Here is a 12,128-nt window from a genome sequence, read left to right as displayed (position 1 = left end):
CGCCACCTTTTTCTTTTTTTTTCTTATTGGCCTCTTTGCCCAGTACCTGTTTGGTCTAAGAGATTTTTTCGAAATACTGATTTCTGTAACCAAAACCAAAATATTGATGCAAAAAGTAGTTTGATAGGAAAACCCGTTAAAATTTGAAGTGATCATTTTTGACGTAGAAGATTCTGTTTGTTTGTTTGTCCTCTTTCTTTGATATGGAAACTACAAGGCCTGTTGGTCTAAAGTTTAACACGTAAAATCAATAAAATAAAAACCAAAGCCAGAAATACATTGTATTGAGTAGGATAAATATGATATTTAGTTATATAAATGCATTAATTTGAGTTGTATAAACAAAAAATATTAAGTTAGATCAACATATTAAATTGAGTCGGATAGACACAAAACACTAACTTAATTCAATTACGTGTAACCAATTGAAGTGATTCATTTAAGTTGGATCAACTTTTTTCTTTTTAGAGTGTAGCAGCTCCACTTAAAGACGTTGGCATCAGTTCCTGCTTCATGTGTGTCATCTGTCCGCACTAAAACCTCATATATGTGATCTGTTCGGAGACAGAATCCAGCTGTAGTTGAAGGAGAGGATCAACTAAATCAGAACTATTGATCTTGACTGGAATTCTCTAATGGACTGGCCTCGGTATCTAGACACGCAATTGAAAGGTTTTGATGAATATCTTGTTGGGGAAAAAATGCGTTTGCTGCTGATGGTCCTGTTAAGGTATGCGTTTAAAATCAACTTGTGTCTTTCAGTTTGTTCAGGATAGATCTTTTAAAATATCTTTCATGTTTAGAAACTAATTTATTAGCTAACGTTGCAAGGAAAAAAAAGTTTGTACAAAGATCAACTAAAATTTTACTTGTCACATACATTAAGGTCAGTTGTAAATAAATGTAATGTTCAGATATGGTACAATCTAATAAAAAAAATCAGCCAGCAATTGTGCGAGATTTCCCACTTAAAAAAATTAGAGAGAGACCTGTAATTTTCATCATGGTTAGAACTCAACACTGAGACAAAATGCGGGGGGGGGAAATCCAGAAAAATCACATTGTCTGATTTTTAAAAAAAATTTTTTGTACATTTTGGTGGAAAATAAGTATTTGATCACCTTCAAACAAGCAAGAGTTCTGGCTCTCACAGACCTGTAACGTCTTCTGTTAGAGGATCCTCTGTCCTCCACTCTTTACCTGTATTAATGGCACCTGCATGAACTGGTTATCTATATAAAAGACACCTGTCCACAACCTCAAACAGTCACACTCCAAACTCCACTATGGCCAAGACCAAAGAGCTGTCTAAGGACACCAGAAACCAAATTGTTGATCTGCACCAGGCTGGGAAGACTGAATCTGCAATAAGTAAGCAGCTTGGTGTGAAGAAATCAATTCAATTCAATTTTATATGTACAGCTCAAATTCACAACAGTCGTCTCGATGGGCTTCATATCGGTAATTGAAAAAGTAAAACATAAAATCGAAAGGATCATAAATACATAGGAAATAGGAAAATACTAAATTGAACTAACAAACTGACTAAGCTAAACTGGCATCCCTACCCTTAGACCCCCCTTCGCGGTAAGGGAAAACTCCTAAAAAAACGGATTCCGGAAAAAACGAAGAAACCTCAGGGGTGCCCACATGAAGGAGGGATCCTCCCCCAGGACGGACAGGCAATTTACCAGAACTCTTAGAGAAGAATTAACTTATCTAACTCTACAACTGCATATTTAAAGTCCAGCAGATGAGCGTCATCCTTCATACAGACCTCTCTCATCTTTTTAAGTGGGAAAACTGACACAATTGGTGGCTGACTAAATACTTTGTTTGCCCCACTTTATGTTTGGATAAAGTACCTTTTGTATGTTTTTATTTTAAGTATTCTTTTATTTTTTAAAGTTTCTTTCTGTTCTCTTTTATTTCCCAGGTATAAGGTCTTTTGTAAGATCTCCTTTTTTTGAAAATGAAAAGAAATAAAATAACTTTAAAAAAAACAGTATTACATCAGCACATTTGTTACGTTTGTGTGTAAATAAGTTGTAGCACGTACTTAAGCGCCCCATGCCTTCTAAGCAACCCTAAAGTCTTCACTCCTACAATTTTCATTAAATATAAACATAAACTAGCAGATAGTGTTTGTCTCATTTTCACACAATGCTTAAGAACTGAGCAAATATTGTGAAAGGAGGGGAAAAGTACCTGCTTTCCCATTTTTAGGGATGCAAAATAGCAACAAAACAAATGCTTTTTTTTTAAAAAAAATAAAAAGAAGAAACCTCAACCTAATCTTTAGTAGAAAACATACATTTTCAGATTTTCAGAGTGTAATTGCAGTCGAAATGCACAGAATCAGGTGAATGGACGCCTCAAAGGCTGAACAGGAAAGATCAAGCCTTTGGATCTTGATGATCTACATCTATGTAGTTGTTTTTCAGCCAGAGGGGGAGATGTTTCTGCTTTAACTAACAAAAGCAGAAAATAAAAAGAAGACTTAATTTCCAGGAAGTAACGCTGTGGTTTACATGATGTTTGCAGGCGCAGCTTCCTGCAGCTGCGTCTCCTCTGCGCCCGGAGGTGTTCAGAGAGCTCATGTTCTATTTATGCAGCGGCCACAGCGACTGCAGCTCCTGGTGAGCTTGCTCCTTCTGTCACGGGAGGCCGTTGTCACTGACCAGGCCTATTTCATCTCAGGGATGGGGGGGGCTGAATCTGGACCAAAAAGATGCAGCATCTGCATCATGGGCATTCAGACTCATAGGATGACAAAAAATGCATTTTGTCCTTAAAGAAAACAGCGTAAAAGGTCAAAAGATGAACTCGCAGGCAGGTGTGCGCTGATCTCCTCGCTAAAAGGGAACCAGTGAGAGCTCATTTGGGTGATTATGAAGAAGCAATCAAGAGAAGATGGGAGGTTGCCAAAACCTCTTGAGCAAGAAAATTAGCAGAGTGCGGCAAAGATGCTCACAGTTAAAGAGGAACCTTTTCAGATCTGCAGCCTTTCAGACGTGAATGACGTGGAGCTCTGCCTTCCCGTGCAGTGGGGAGAAAGCAGGAACCAGAAGAGCTGCAGCCAAACTGTTGGAGAAAAGCTTGATCAAAGTCACCGAGCCCGTAAACAAAAGTGCGCTCAATAAAGTTTTGTAGAAGGCCACCAAAGAAAATTGAAATGGAAGACTTTTGAGCAAAGAGAGGTGAACTCACTGGAGGGGTTTAACTTTCAGGAGCAGGTGGAGGGGAAAGGCAGGGATGAATGGTTTCCAGTTTCAAATGAACACAGCCACAATAGGGCAGAGGGCGTCCATTACTGCGGACAGCTTTGTTCATCCCTAAAAGACGGGGTAACAGAGTTTTCTTTCTGACCCCTAAACCTTTTTATTGAAGTCCCATACATTGAAAATATAACATTTTTATAAAAAAAAAAATCATTGTCCTGTGTGGAAAACAACAAAATTACATCTTTTTCATCTGCACTGAAAGAAATAAAGGGTCAGCAGAGGTAGAGCCAAAGCAAACATGTTTTTCTGAACTGCTGTTTGACTCTGATGAATCCATTTCGAGCTGCTAAATGAAGATGTTGCATGCAGGGACACAGACTTTAGACCGAGGACATCGTAACGTCAATTAGCCATGAGAAAAAATAAAGATTTCTGCACAAAAAGAGCTTCTAGGGGAAATTTTCCATTGGTGGTCACAGATATGGAATAATAAAAGTGCAGGATAGACCTAAACCGTTTTAAACGTCGACTAAAGACTTTTAATACTCTGTAGTTAGTGGCATCTTTTTCATGTACTCATTTTAATTTTTTATTAATTTTATCACCTTTTGCTAATATATTTACATTTTTGTTCTTAATTTGCTCGATATTTAATTTTTCTTTTATCTCTCTTTATATGGTAAAGCACTTTGAATGAAACTTTATTAATGTAGCACTTTCCAACATCATCAGGGCATCATCAAATATGATGACCTGGAAAAATCCACAAAGAACTAAAAGAATAAAAGAAATAAAAAGTCCAAAATTTCACAAAAAAAACATTTTTTAAATAAAAGTTAAAAAAAGGTAAGGATGGAGAAACAGACAGATAGAAAAATAGCCAGACATAAAAAGATAAAAGCAGCGTCATCAGGACACAAACCAGCATCCTACTTGTGCCTGTCCCAAGCCCGGTAAATGCAGAGGATAGTTTCAGGAAGACAATAAAACTTACAAGACAGATGTATGGATAGATGAACTGATAGGATAGCATGGTTTTTTATGCATTTTAGGGGCTCGGAGGGATTATGACACCCCAAACTCTCAGCAACAGCATAAAACAACAGGCAATGAAATACATAAAAGATAAGAACTCAATAAAAGGAGTAAAAGACAATAAGATGCCAACAACTACTTGTTATTAAAAAAACATTACTTTGACAATCTGATGGCTTTGTAAAGCACTATAAATAAAGCTTTTTTCATTCATTTATTCTTTTAGCATATTTTACATTATGAATGGTAAATGGTAAATGGATGAATTGTAAATGGTAAATAGCCTATACTTGTATAGCGCTTTTACAGTCACCGACCCATTCACCCAGTCACACACACATTCACACACTGAATCCCACTCCTGGGAACAGTGTTAGCTGTGTCTAAAATGAATCGAAGGACGCTCTGTGTTAGTTTATCCGTGAGAATAAGCTTTGCAGGGCCGGAGATGATTTGAGAAGACTGTGGAAGGATGGACATGTTGTAATAAATGCTTTCTGATAGCGCTGCAGTTGTGTTTTTATCTGTTTCCCCTCCTTAGAGCTCAGCGCACGTGTAACTTAGGGACAAACCAAAACAATTTATTAAAAGAGGAGGCAGCAGAATATAGGCCAGAGTGGAGACAGATTGTTTACTGGGTAGATCTCTGTCTGCTCTCCTCGTAAAGGTACATTTGTCTGTTGGTCTTTCTTTCCTTTTTGAATTGTTATGATGTCGCAGGTTGTTTTAACCCAACATCTATGAATATACATGCATAGATGTGGTGTTTTTCTAGGGTTAGACACGAGTTCATAAATTGTATTTTTTTAAACTCAAAAAGTATTTTTGTCTATTTGTGCAAAAATGAAAATGTAAAATGTTAAAATCTATTTTATGTTTTTTTTTATGCTAACCTATTAAAAATTTTGGACTAAATTGGGTTGAGGTGATGCTCGGAACACCTGCAGAAAGAAGCTCGGAGGTGATGGACAGGAAAAAGTTATAAGTCCTTTTCCAAAGTCAAAAGTAATTTAGATTCAGGAGAGCCTTTTGGGCTTTTTTTCGTAATTTTCCCGACACGCAGAGGTCAAAGGTCGGAGAGAAACTAACAAGACACGTTCCCCCGAGTCCCCCTCCCCTCATCTCTGCGTCTTTGATAAAGCTGGAGAGAGTGTCAACGCAAAGCAACTGCTGAGCTCTCCTCATTACTCACACGGAGCAGAAGAGCCAGGGGGAGCTGTCCTACTTCCTAGAGACGCACTGGAAGCAGCAGAAATAACAGCCTTCTGCAAACAAGGTGGAGGCATTCCGCTGCAGCTGGAACATGAACAGGACAGAGGAGGGTTGCAGGGACGACGCTGCTGCAGACAGCTCCAAAGGCCGTGCACTCACCCACAGCCTAATCTGACTGTAGGAGATGACAGATGAATATGGAGGCTAAAGGAACCAGAAAATGTTCAGACTTTATCAGGCTGGTTAGTAGCCGCACATTCTTCTAACTTGATTGACAATTGTAATTCAGATTTAGGGCTGGAACGATACATTTTCATCATTTGTGGTTGTCAGTACGGTTTTGAACAATCCGTTTTCCAGATGCCTTGCATTTCTTGCAAGATAATCAAGGGTAAATGAAATGTGCGTCAAAACAAACAAGTATACAAGAACTAATGGCAAATCCGTTCACATTTTAGCTTCATCCAGTTGAATCCACTGTTAATAAATGTCAGACTGCAGAGGCCATCCAGTGCTGAAATAGTATTTTTATTAAATACTTTCAAGATCCAAGTTCCAAGAATAACAAAGCTATGATGAAGACCAACTAACACTCAGACAAACACTTGATAGTCATCAGTTCATGGTTGTATTTCATTGTACATCATGATCATGCAAAAAAATAAAAGAAATTAAAATATCCAGCATTCGTGTTAAAGGCTGGAAGGAGGAGGGGGGGTGGGGTAAAAAGCGCAGCCCAAATAGTATATCATTACAACGCAGGGAAAATGCGAACGTCAAGGGCCTCATACCAAGCTACGGCTCCAGAAACCTTGTTTTTTTTTTTTTTTTTTTAACTCATCTTTTTTGTAATATTTTTTTTTTGTAATTTTGATTTTTTTTATATCGTCATGTCACCTATGAAACATTCTGGATGGAGAAATTTCATATTTCAAAAGATGCAAATACCATATATTAACACTAACTCCATCCTTAATCATGTAGGTACATGGTAGAAATGTGTAACTGAAACATGCATATAACTAAGTTTCCTGCTGAGGTCACATGACCTGCATCCATCTGTTCCTGTAGAAACTGGTTTAAAACCACCCGGGGTAGATTACATCGAGAATTTAGATCCAAACCTATCTTTTTGTTTGACTTCCTCTTTTGTCTTTTTTTTAAAAATCTTTTTCCCTGTGTGCAATCGAGAGTGCAGAACTCCAACTTGGCAGATCGGCAAACAACAAAGTTAACGGCAACGACGACGACGACAAAAAGAAAAACAACAACCAAAAAACAAAAACTCAGTAACAGAGGAACAACGGAGAGAGGTACAAATAAATATCAAGACTTGTCAGAACACGGAGGTGGGAGGGAAGCGAAGAAAGGGGGAGGAGTTACCATCCTGATGGGAGACGGTTTAAGCAGCACGACGACAGCAGCGGTGCGGATATGTTACAGAGCCGAGACGCGCCGGCGGGGGCGCCTTTGCAGGTGATATGGAGGGAGCGTCTCACAGCGTGGCGGGATGAGGAGAGGCAGGCAGGACTTTGAAGGCGGCGGTTAAAGTGTGGGGTTCGCTACGTCCATCCTGCTCGTTTGATCCCCCATCTTCAAAAACAGTCATGCGGCCATGGGGCTTGGGGCGCTGGTTGGATTCCATCGGGAGAGACCAGCAACTTCTGCTTTAGTACATTGTTTCAGATGATGTTGCTCCTAAACTACGGTGGGAGGGGTCACAGAGTCGCAAGGGGGGGGGGGATCCCCCCAAATGCACAGGATGAGTGTCTCTTAGATACATGTACATATATTACACCTTTCTACATATATCTATACACACACTGTATTTACACAGTGAATATTAACAAAGCAGGCCTTGGCAGAAAGCAGAGAAAGAGTGGGAGGAAAGGAAGGCTGAAAAAGCTTAAAAAGAACTCCGCTGGAGGTGGGTGGGGGTGGGGGGTGGAGTGAGAGGCAGCAGGCAAACATGTGAAATGCAGACGCCTCTCCTGGCCTCCCTGTCCGCTGCATATAGAAAACGCACAGGAAAAAACGTGTCGACACAAACCGGCTGGCTTTAAAGTTGCAAATTAAAATCCCTCTTTGTTTTTAAAAGAAAAAGAAAAAAGGCTTCTTTTAAATAGCCTCGATTTTTGAGTCAGTTCGAGCAAAACGTAAAAAAAATAAAACACAACACGCACACACAGATACATAAAAGGCTCCGGTTTTTTTCACAGGACACTAAAACACGAGAAATAAAAAAACAAACGAAAAAATAACAAAAACAAAACAAAACACGGAACCTAACGTCGGATGACCAAATCCCACAACCACATGTCCGTTCTGTCGCAAAACAAAATACACAAACACGTAAAAAGCCTAAAGTTCTACACTTTGGTGCTTCGTGTTGTCAAGTTTCTGGTGATGGAGCAGACTCCATCACTTTCCCTCTTTAATTCACTTGAGGAAGATTTCCCTTCGTCATCCAGATAAAGCAGAACACTGTCTACCAGGTAATCCCTAAACGAGTCCAGAAAAAACTTCACATTCTCTGCTCCCTTTCCTTATCAGATGGTAATAAATGCTAGGTTGGGTTTTGGTGGGTTGAACATCTAGTCATAATTTACACAGTATATTCATAACTCATACTCATAAACTGTTACAAGCTCAACTGTAAATCCTCTCCTCCCCCAGGATGTCTCATCTTGCGCGGGCAGAAAAATATGGCTGCCAGGGGAGGGACAGAGGGCAAAGGTGCGCCCTCCAATCAGGCGCCAGATGCATGCATCATCCCATGGGGGGGGCAGGGTTCTTGGACTCAGCCTGCCCCCATCAGGTCATAGGAGGGACAAGATTGGTTGGTAACACGGAGAGGGACGCGATCTTGCCTGGCCGGGCTCCTGGCATGAGCCAATCCACGCAGAGGACGGGCCTCTTAAACACGCTTGCTGAAAAACTGCCCCCAAAACACACACTCCCGTAGACTGGAGGCTCCAGACCGCTGCGGGGAACAAAGAGGGGTCATTACTAATGAAATACCTCAACAAGAAGAGTAATTAAGCTAACTGAGGCAGCTTCACCTTCTTCTGATATTTGTCATATTTCTCTTTTAGAAAAAGCTTTAAAACTTCTTAAAGCTTTTCTTTTCTGCAGTATATTAAAGAAGAAAAGGAAAGGCATTAAATGAGTGAGGTGTTTTCTGATAAATTCAGGAAGCAAATCAGGAAAATGATGGATTTCCTCCAATTTCATCTTTCAACTAGGAGTTAAGTTGAGCCCTGACAACAGTAAGTTTTAAAGAGTCGCTCCGATGGAAATTGTGTTTTTAACATGTTCTTGGAGCATCTTTGCTTTTCCTCATCTGAGCTGGATCGCTCCAGAATTGCTCGCCATGTTTTTGTTGCACCGTTAATGTTAGGTTGGTGGTGTGAGGCGCTGTAAGCTAGCGGGAGAGCAGATAAACAGAGAATTGTCAGCAACGGGGAAGGGGGAAGGAGGACTTTTTGACTTGGTTGCTAAATGCAATAAAGCTGATGAGCCATATGATGGAGTTTTGGGAAAGAGTAGTTGAAACTAGACTAAGAGCAGAAGTGAACATTTGTGAGAAGCAGTATGGTTTTATGCCAAAAAAGAGCACTACAAATGCAATATTTGCCTTGAGGAAGCTGATATAGAAGTACAGAGAAGGTCAGAGAGAGCTACACTTTGTTTTTGTAGGGTGACCAGAGATGAACTGTGGTACAGTATGAGGAAGTCTGGAGTGACAGAGAAATATGTTAGAGCAGTGCAGGACATGTATGAGGGCTGTAAGCCAGTGAGGTGTGCTGTAGGGATGACAGAGGAGTTCAAGGTGGAGGTGGGATTACATCAGGGATCAGCTCTGAGTCCCTTCCTGTTTGCAATGGTGATGGACAGAGGAATGACCATGGGCTATGATGTTTGCAGATGATACTGTGATTTGTAGCAGGGTGGATGAGAAGCTAGAGGGGGGAGGTTTGTCCTGGAAAGAAGAGGAATGAAGGTTAGCTGCAGCAAAATGGAGTACATGTTTGTGAATGAGAAGGACCCAAGTGGAAGAGTGAGGTTACAGGGAGGATTTGAAGTATCTAGGGTCAACAGCCCAGAGAAATGGAGAGCGTGGAAAAGTGAGTGCAGGCAGGTTGGAATACAAATTCCTCCCAGCAATAATTTGTTTAAAAAAACAAACAAATCCAGTAACTTTGACTTAAAGTGCTTCAATTTGGAAGTCAAAGAATTGATTTTTGGTATTTTACGGCCTAAGAGGACTGCAGGGGCTCAAAAAAAGGGCTTCAAATAGAGTTCAGTGTTTATATCTGTATATGTGTAGCATGTTTCTGATGAAAATCCTGATCTGCTGTCAGGTTTCATCATTTGATCTCAAAGCTCAAGATTTGATGATGTAACCACAAAGTTTCACAAATTTAGAGCCGGCGAACCAGAGAAAACCTGAGAAGCTGCCTCTTCTGACGGACCTATCCTCTACTGTTGGAGCTCATACCGGATCACTGGAGGGGTGCAGCAGGCGCTCCTGAGCAGTGAAAGTGCACGTTCAGCCACTTCCCGTCACGGCGATGCCACACCCTGGTCTCCTCTGATTGGCTGGAACGAGGGCGGCCCATGGAATCCACAAATTGAGTGAGCCGGATGTAGGCTATGCAGGCGGCGTCCTCGCCGATCAGGTGCACGTGGGGGTTGAGGAGGGTGGTGTGCACAGGTTTGCTGTTCTTGCTCAGCACTAGAGAAGAGGACAAGAAAGCAGCTGCATGTAGAAACAGTTAAAGCGCAAAAAAAGAAAAATGACACCTGGGTAAAATATCTAAAATAAATTATTTTAACGAAGAGAATCATATTTAGCTGAAATGTAAAATGAAAGAGTTGTAAATTGTAGCAGACAGAAGGTGCATTCTGCTCCTTTAGAAAAGTAATCCTGATTTTTCTCTAAAGGTATCACCACTCATGTCACCTAATGCTACGTCGACAACAGGTGCGTGATGTGTGTTCAATAACGCGGGTTCTTGAAGGTGTTTTTAATGTTTATACTGGACTGTTGCTACCCGATACTTTAGCACATGTTCTCACAGTTACAAGAAGCTCTGTGCAAAATGGTGCAAACTTCCTGAATCTTTCTATTCCGATTTATATGTCACATAATTCCGTCTGGGAATAAACCCCAATTAATAATTTCCTCCATGACCACATTTTGAAAACGCGCGTTTTGTACAAACAGCTAAAAAAATGGACTTCAAACCTTAGTAGCTGTGTGTGAACATGAGACTTCTGAACACAGAAGCCTAAAGCGCACATATACGTGCGCTTACGTTGACTTTTCATGGGAAGTGGCCGTTTCTGAGCCTGTGTGAACGTAGCATGACAAACAGTGCAATGCAAAGCAATAAAAGCCTCACAGTTTTCAAAGTAGAACTTGTGGAAGTCCATGCCCTCCACCAGGTTTCCCAGAGCCTCCGGTTCAAACGAGGTGAGGCCGGGATCACAAATCCTCCTGGAAAGAACAAAAACGAAACGACCTGTCGTTATTACAGTTCCTATGGCGCCTGGCGTGTGTGGAGTTTTCAGGATCAGCATTAACTCACGTGTAAGCTTCAAAGTCTCCATTGTTGATCGCTTCGATCAGCTGCTCTGTTATCTTAATGATCTCTTGTTTACGAGCTGCAGAAACCACAAAACAGAGACAAAGAGGGAGACAGGTCACCAATCTAACCACTTTCTCCACCCCGCTGATTCCTCCTTCCTTCACAAAGCTCCTCTTTGACCTCCAGCTACGTCAGTGCCTTCAACCCAGACACTGTTTCTTCCTGTAAATACCACAGCTTAGTCCGACAAAAATCTTCACGGAAAGGGCAAATCTCCAGCCTCTCTGCTCTCATCAACTGATAGAGACGTACGAAGCCTGCAAAATGATCGCCATGACAACAGAGCACAGGTTTTCCCTCACTGTGCCACCATTATTCACTGGATTAGCATGAGCTTCAGAGAAAAAAAAAAGGCTTCACCAAAAGACAAAATGCATTTTTATTTATTTCCCATCAAATTTGATGTAGTTTAGAAGATATTTTATATGTTTGTTCTTTAAAACAGAATCATATCACCAGGAAAAACAAAACCCAACTGTAAAACTAGGAAAAAAGAAATGTTTTTATGAGCTGCAACCTTTCTAAATGTAACAAATTTGCTTTGTTACATAAACCAGACCAAATCTAACCCTAATGTAAAGCACAAAAAACAACTCCGTTTTAAATAAAAAAAAAAATCAAATAAGCCTCTTCCGGCTTCACTCACGCCAAGCCATCAAGACAAAGCATCAATATGAGAGTTAGGACAACACATGAAACTGACGAAGCACCTTTCAGACACAGCGTCAACATCGACAGTTTAAACAGCCATTACGAACCGCAGCAGCGGATTATTGTGTTTTTCTGCATGTTTAGGCTAGCTGGAACCTTTAGTCCAGGGGTCTGCAACCCGAGGCTCCGAAGCCACATGTGGCTCTTTTATGTGACTCTCCGATTCAAGAAAATAAAAATGTTTTTAAAAAGTAAAGTAAATCCACTCAAACTTTATCTGACTCATTCACAAACCGCTTATAGACAGTCCTAATCACTCCACAAGGTTGCAGAACATGGTAGCTGAGACTCT

At 40.7% G+C, this 12,128-nt stretch overlaps 1 protein-coding gene across 14 annotated transcripts in view; it reads right to left on the bottom strand.

The window, feature by feature from the left end:
• Positions 1–5,980: 5,980 nt before the first annotated feature.
• Positions 5,981–12,128, bottom strand: part of LOC101170226 (calcium/calmodulin-dependent protein kinase type II subunit gamma) — a 41,204-nt gene continuing 35,056 nt past the window's right edge. For all 14 annotated transcript variants that reach the window (XM_011488297.3, XM_011488293.3, XM_020712299.2 and 11 more), the window contains 4 exons: positions 11,066–11,141; positions 10,880–10,974; positions 9,973–10,209; positions 5,981–8,454 (listed from right to left, as the gene is read on the bottom strand). In XM_011488297.3, the coding sequence (XP_011486599.1) occupies positions 9,977–10,209; positions 10,880–10,974; positions 11,066–11,141 (404 nt within the window). In that variant the 3' untranslated portion in view covers positions 5,981–8,454; positions 9,973–9,976. The remainder of the gene's footprint in view (positions 8,455–9,972; positions 10,210–10,879; positions 10,975–11,065; positions 11,142–12,128) is intronic.

This window comes from Oryzias latipes, chromosome 19, assembly GCF_002234675.1.
Source record: "Oryzias latipes chromosome 19, ASM223467v1".
NCBI classification, from domain to species: domain Eukaryota; kingdom Metazoa; phylum Chordata; class Actinopteri; order Beloniformes; family Adrianichthyidae; genus Oryzias; species Oryzias latipes.
This window is presented reverse-complemented; position numbering and strand designations above follow the sequence as displayed.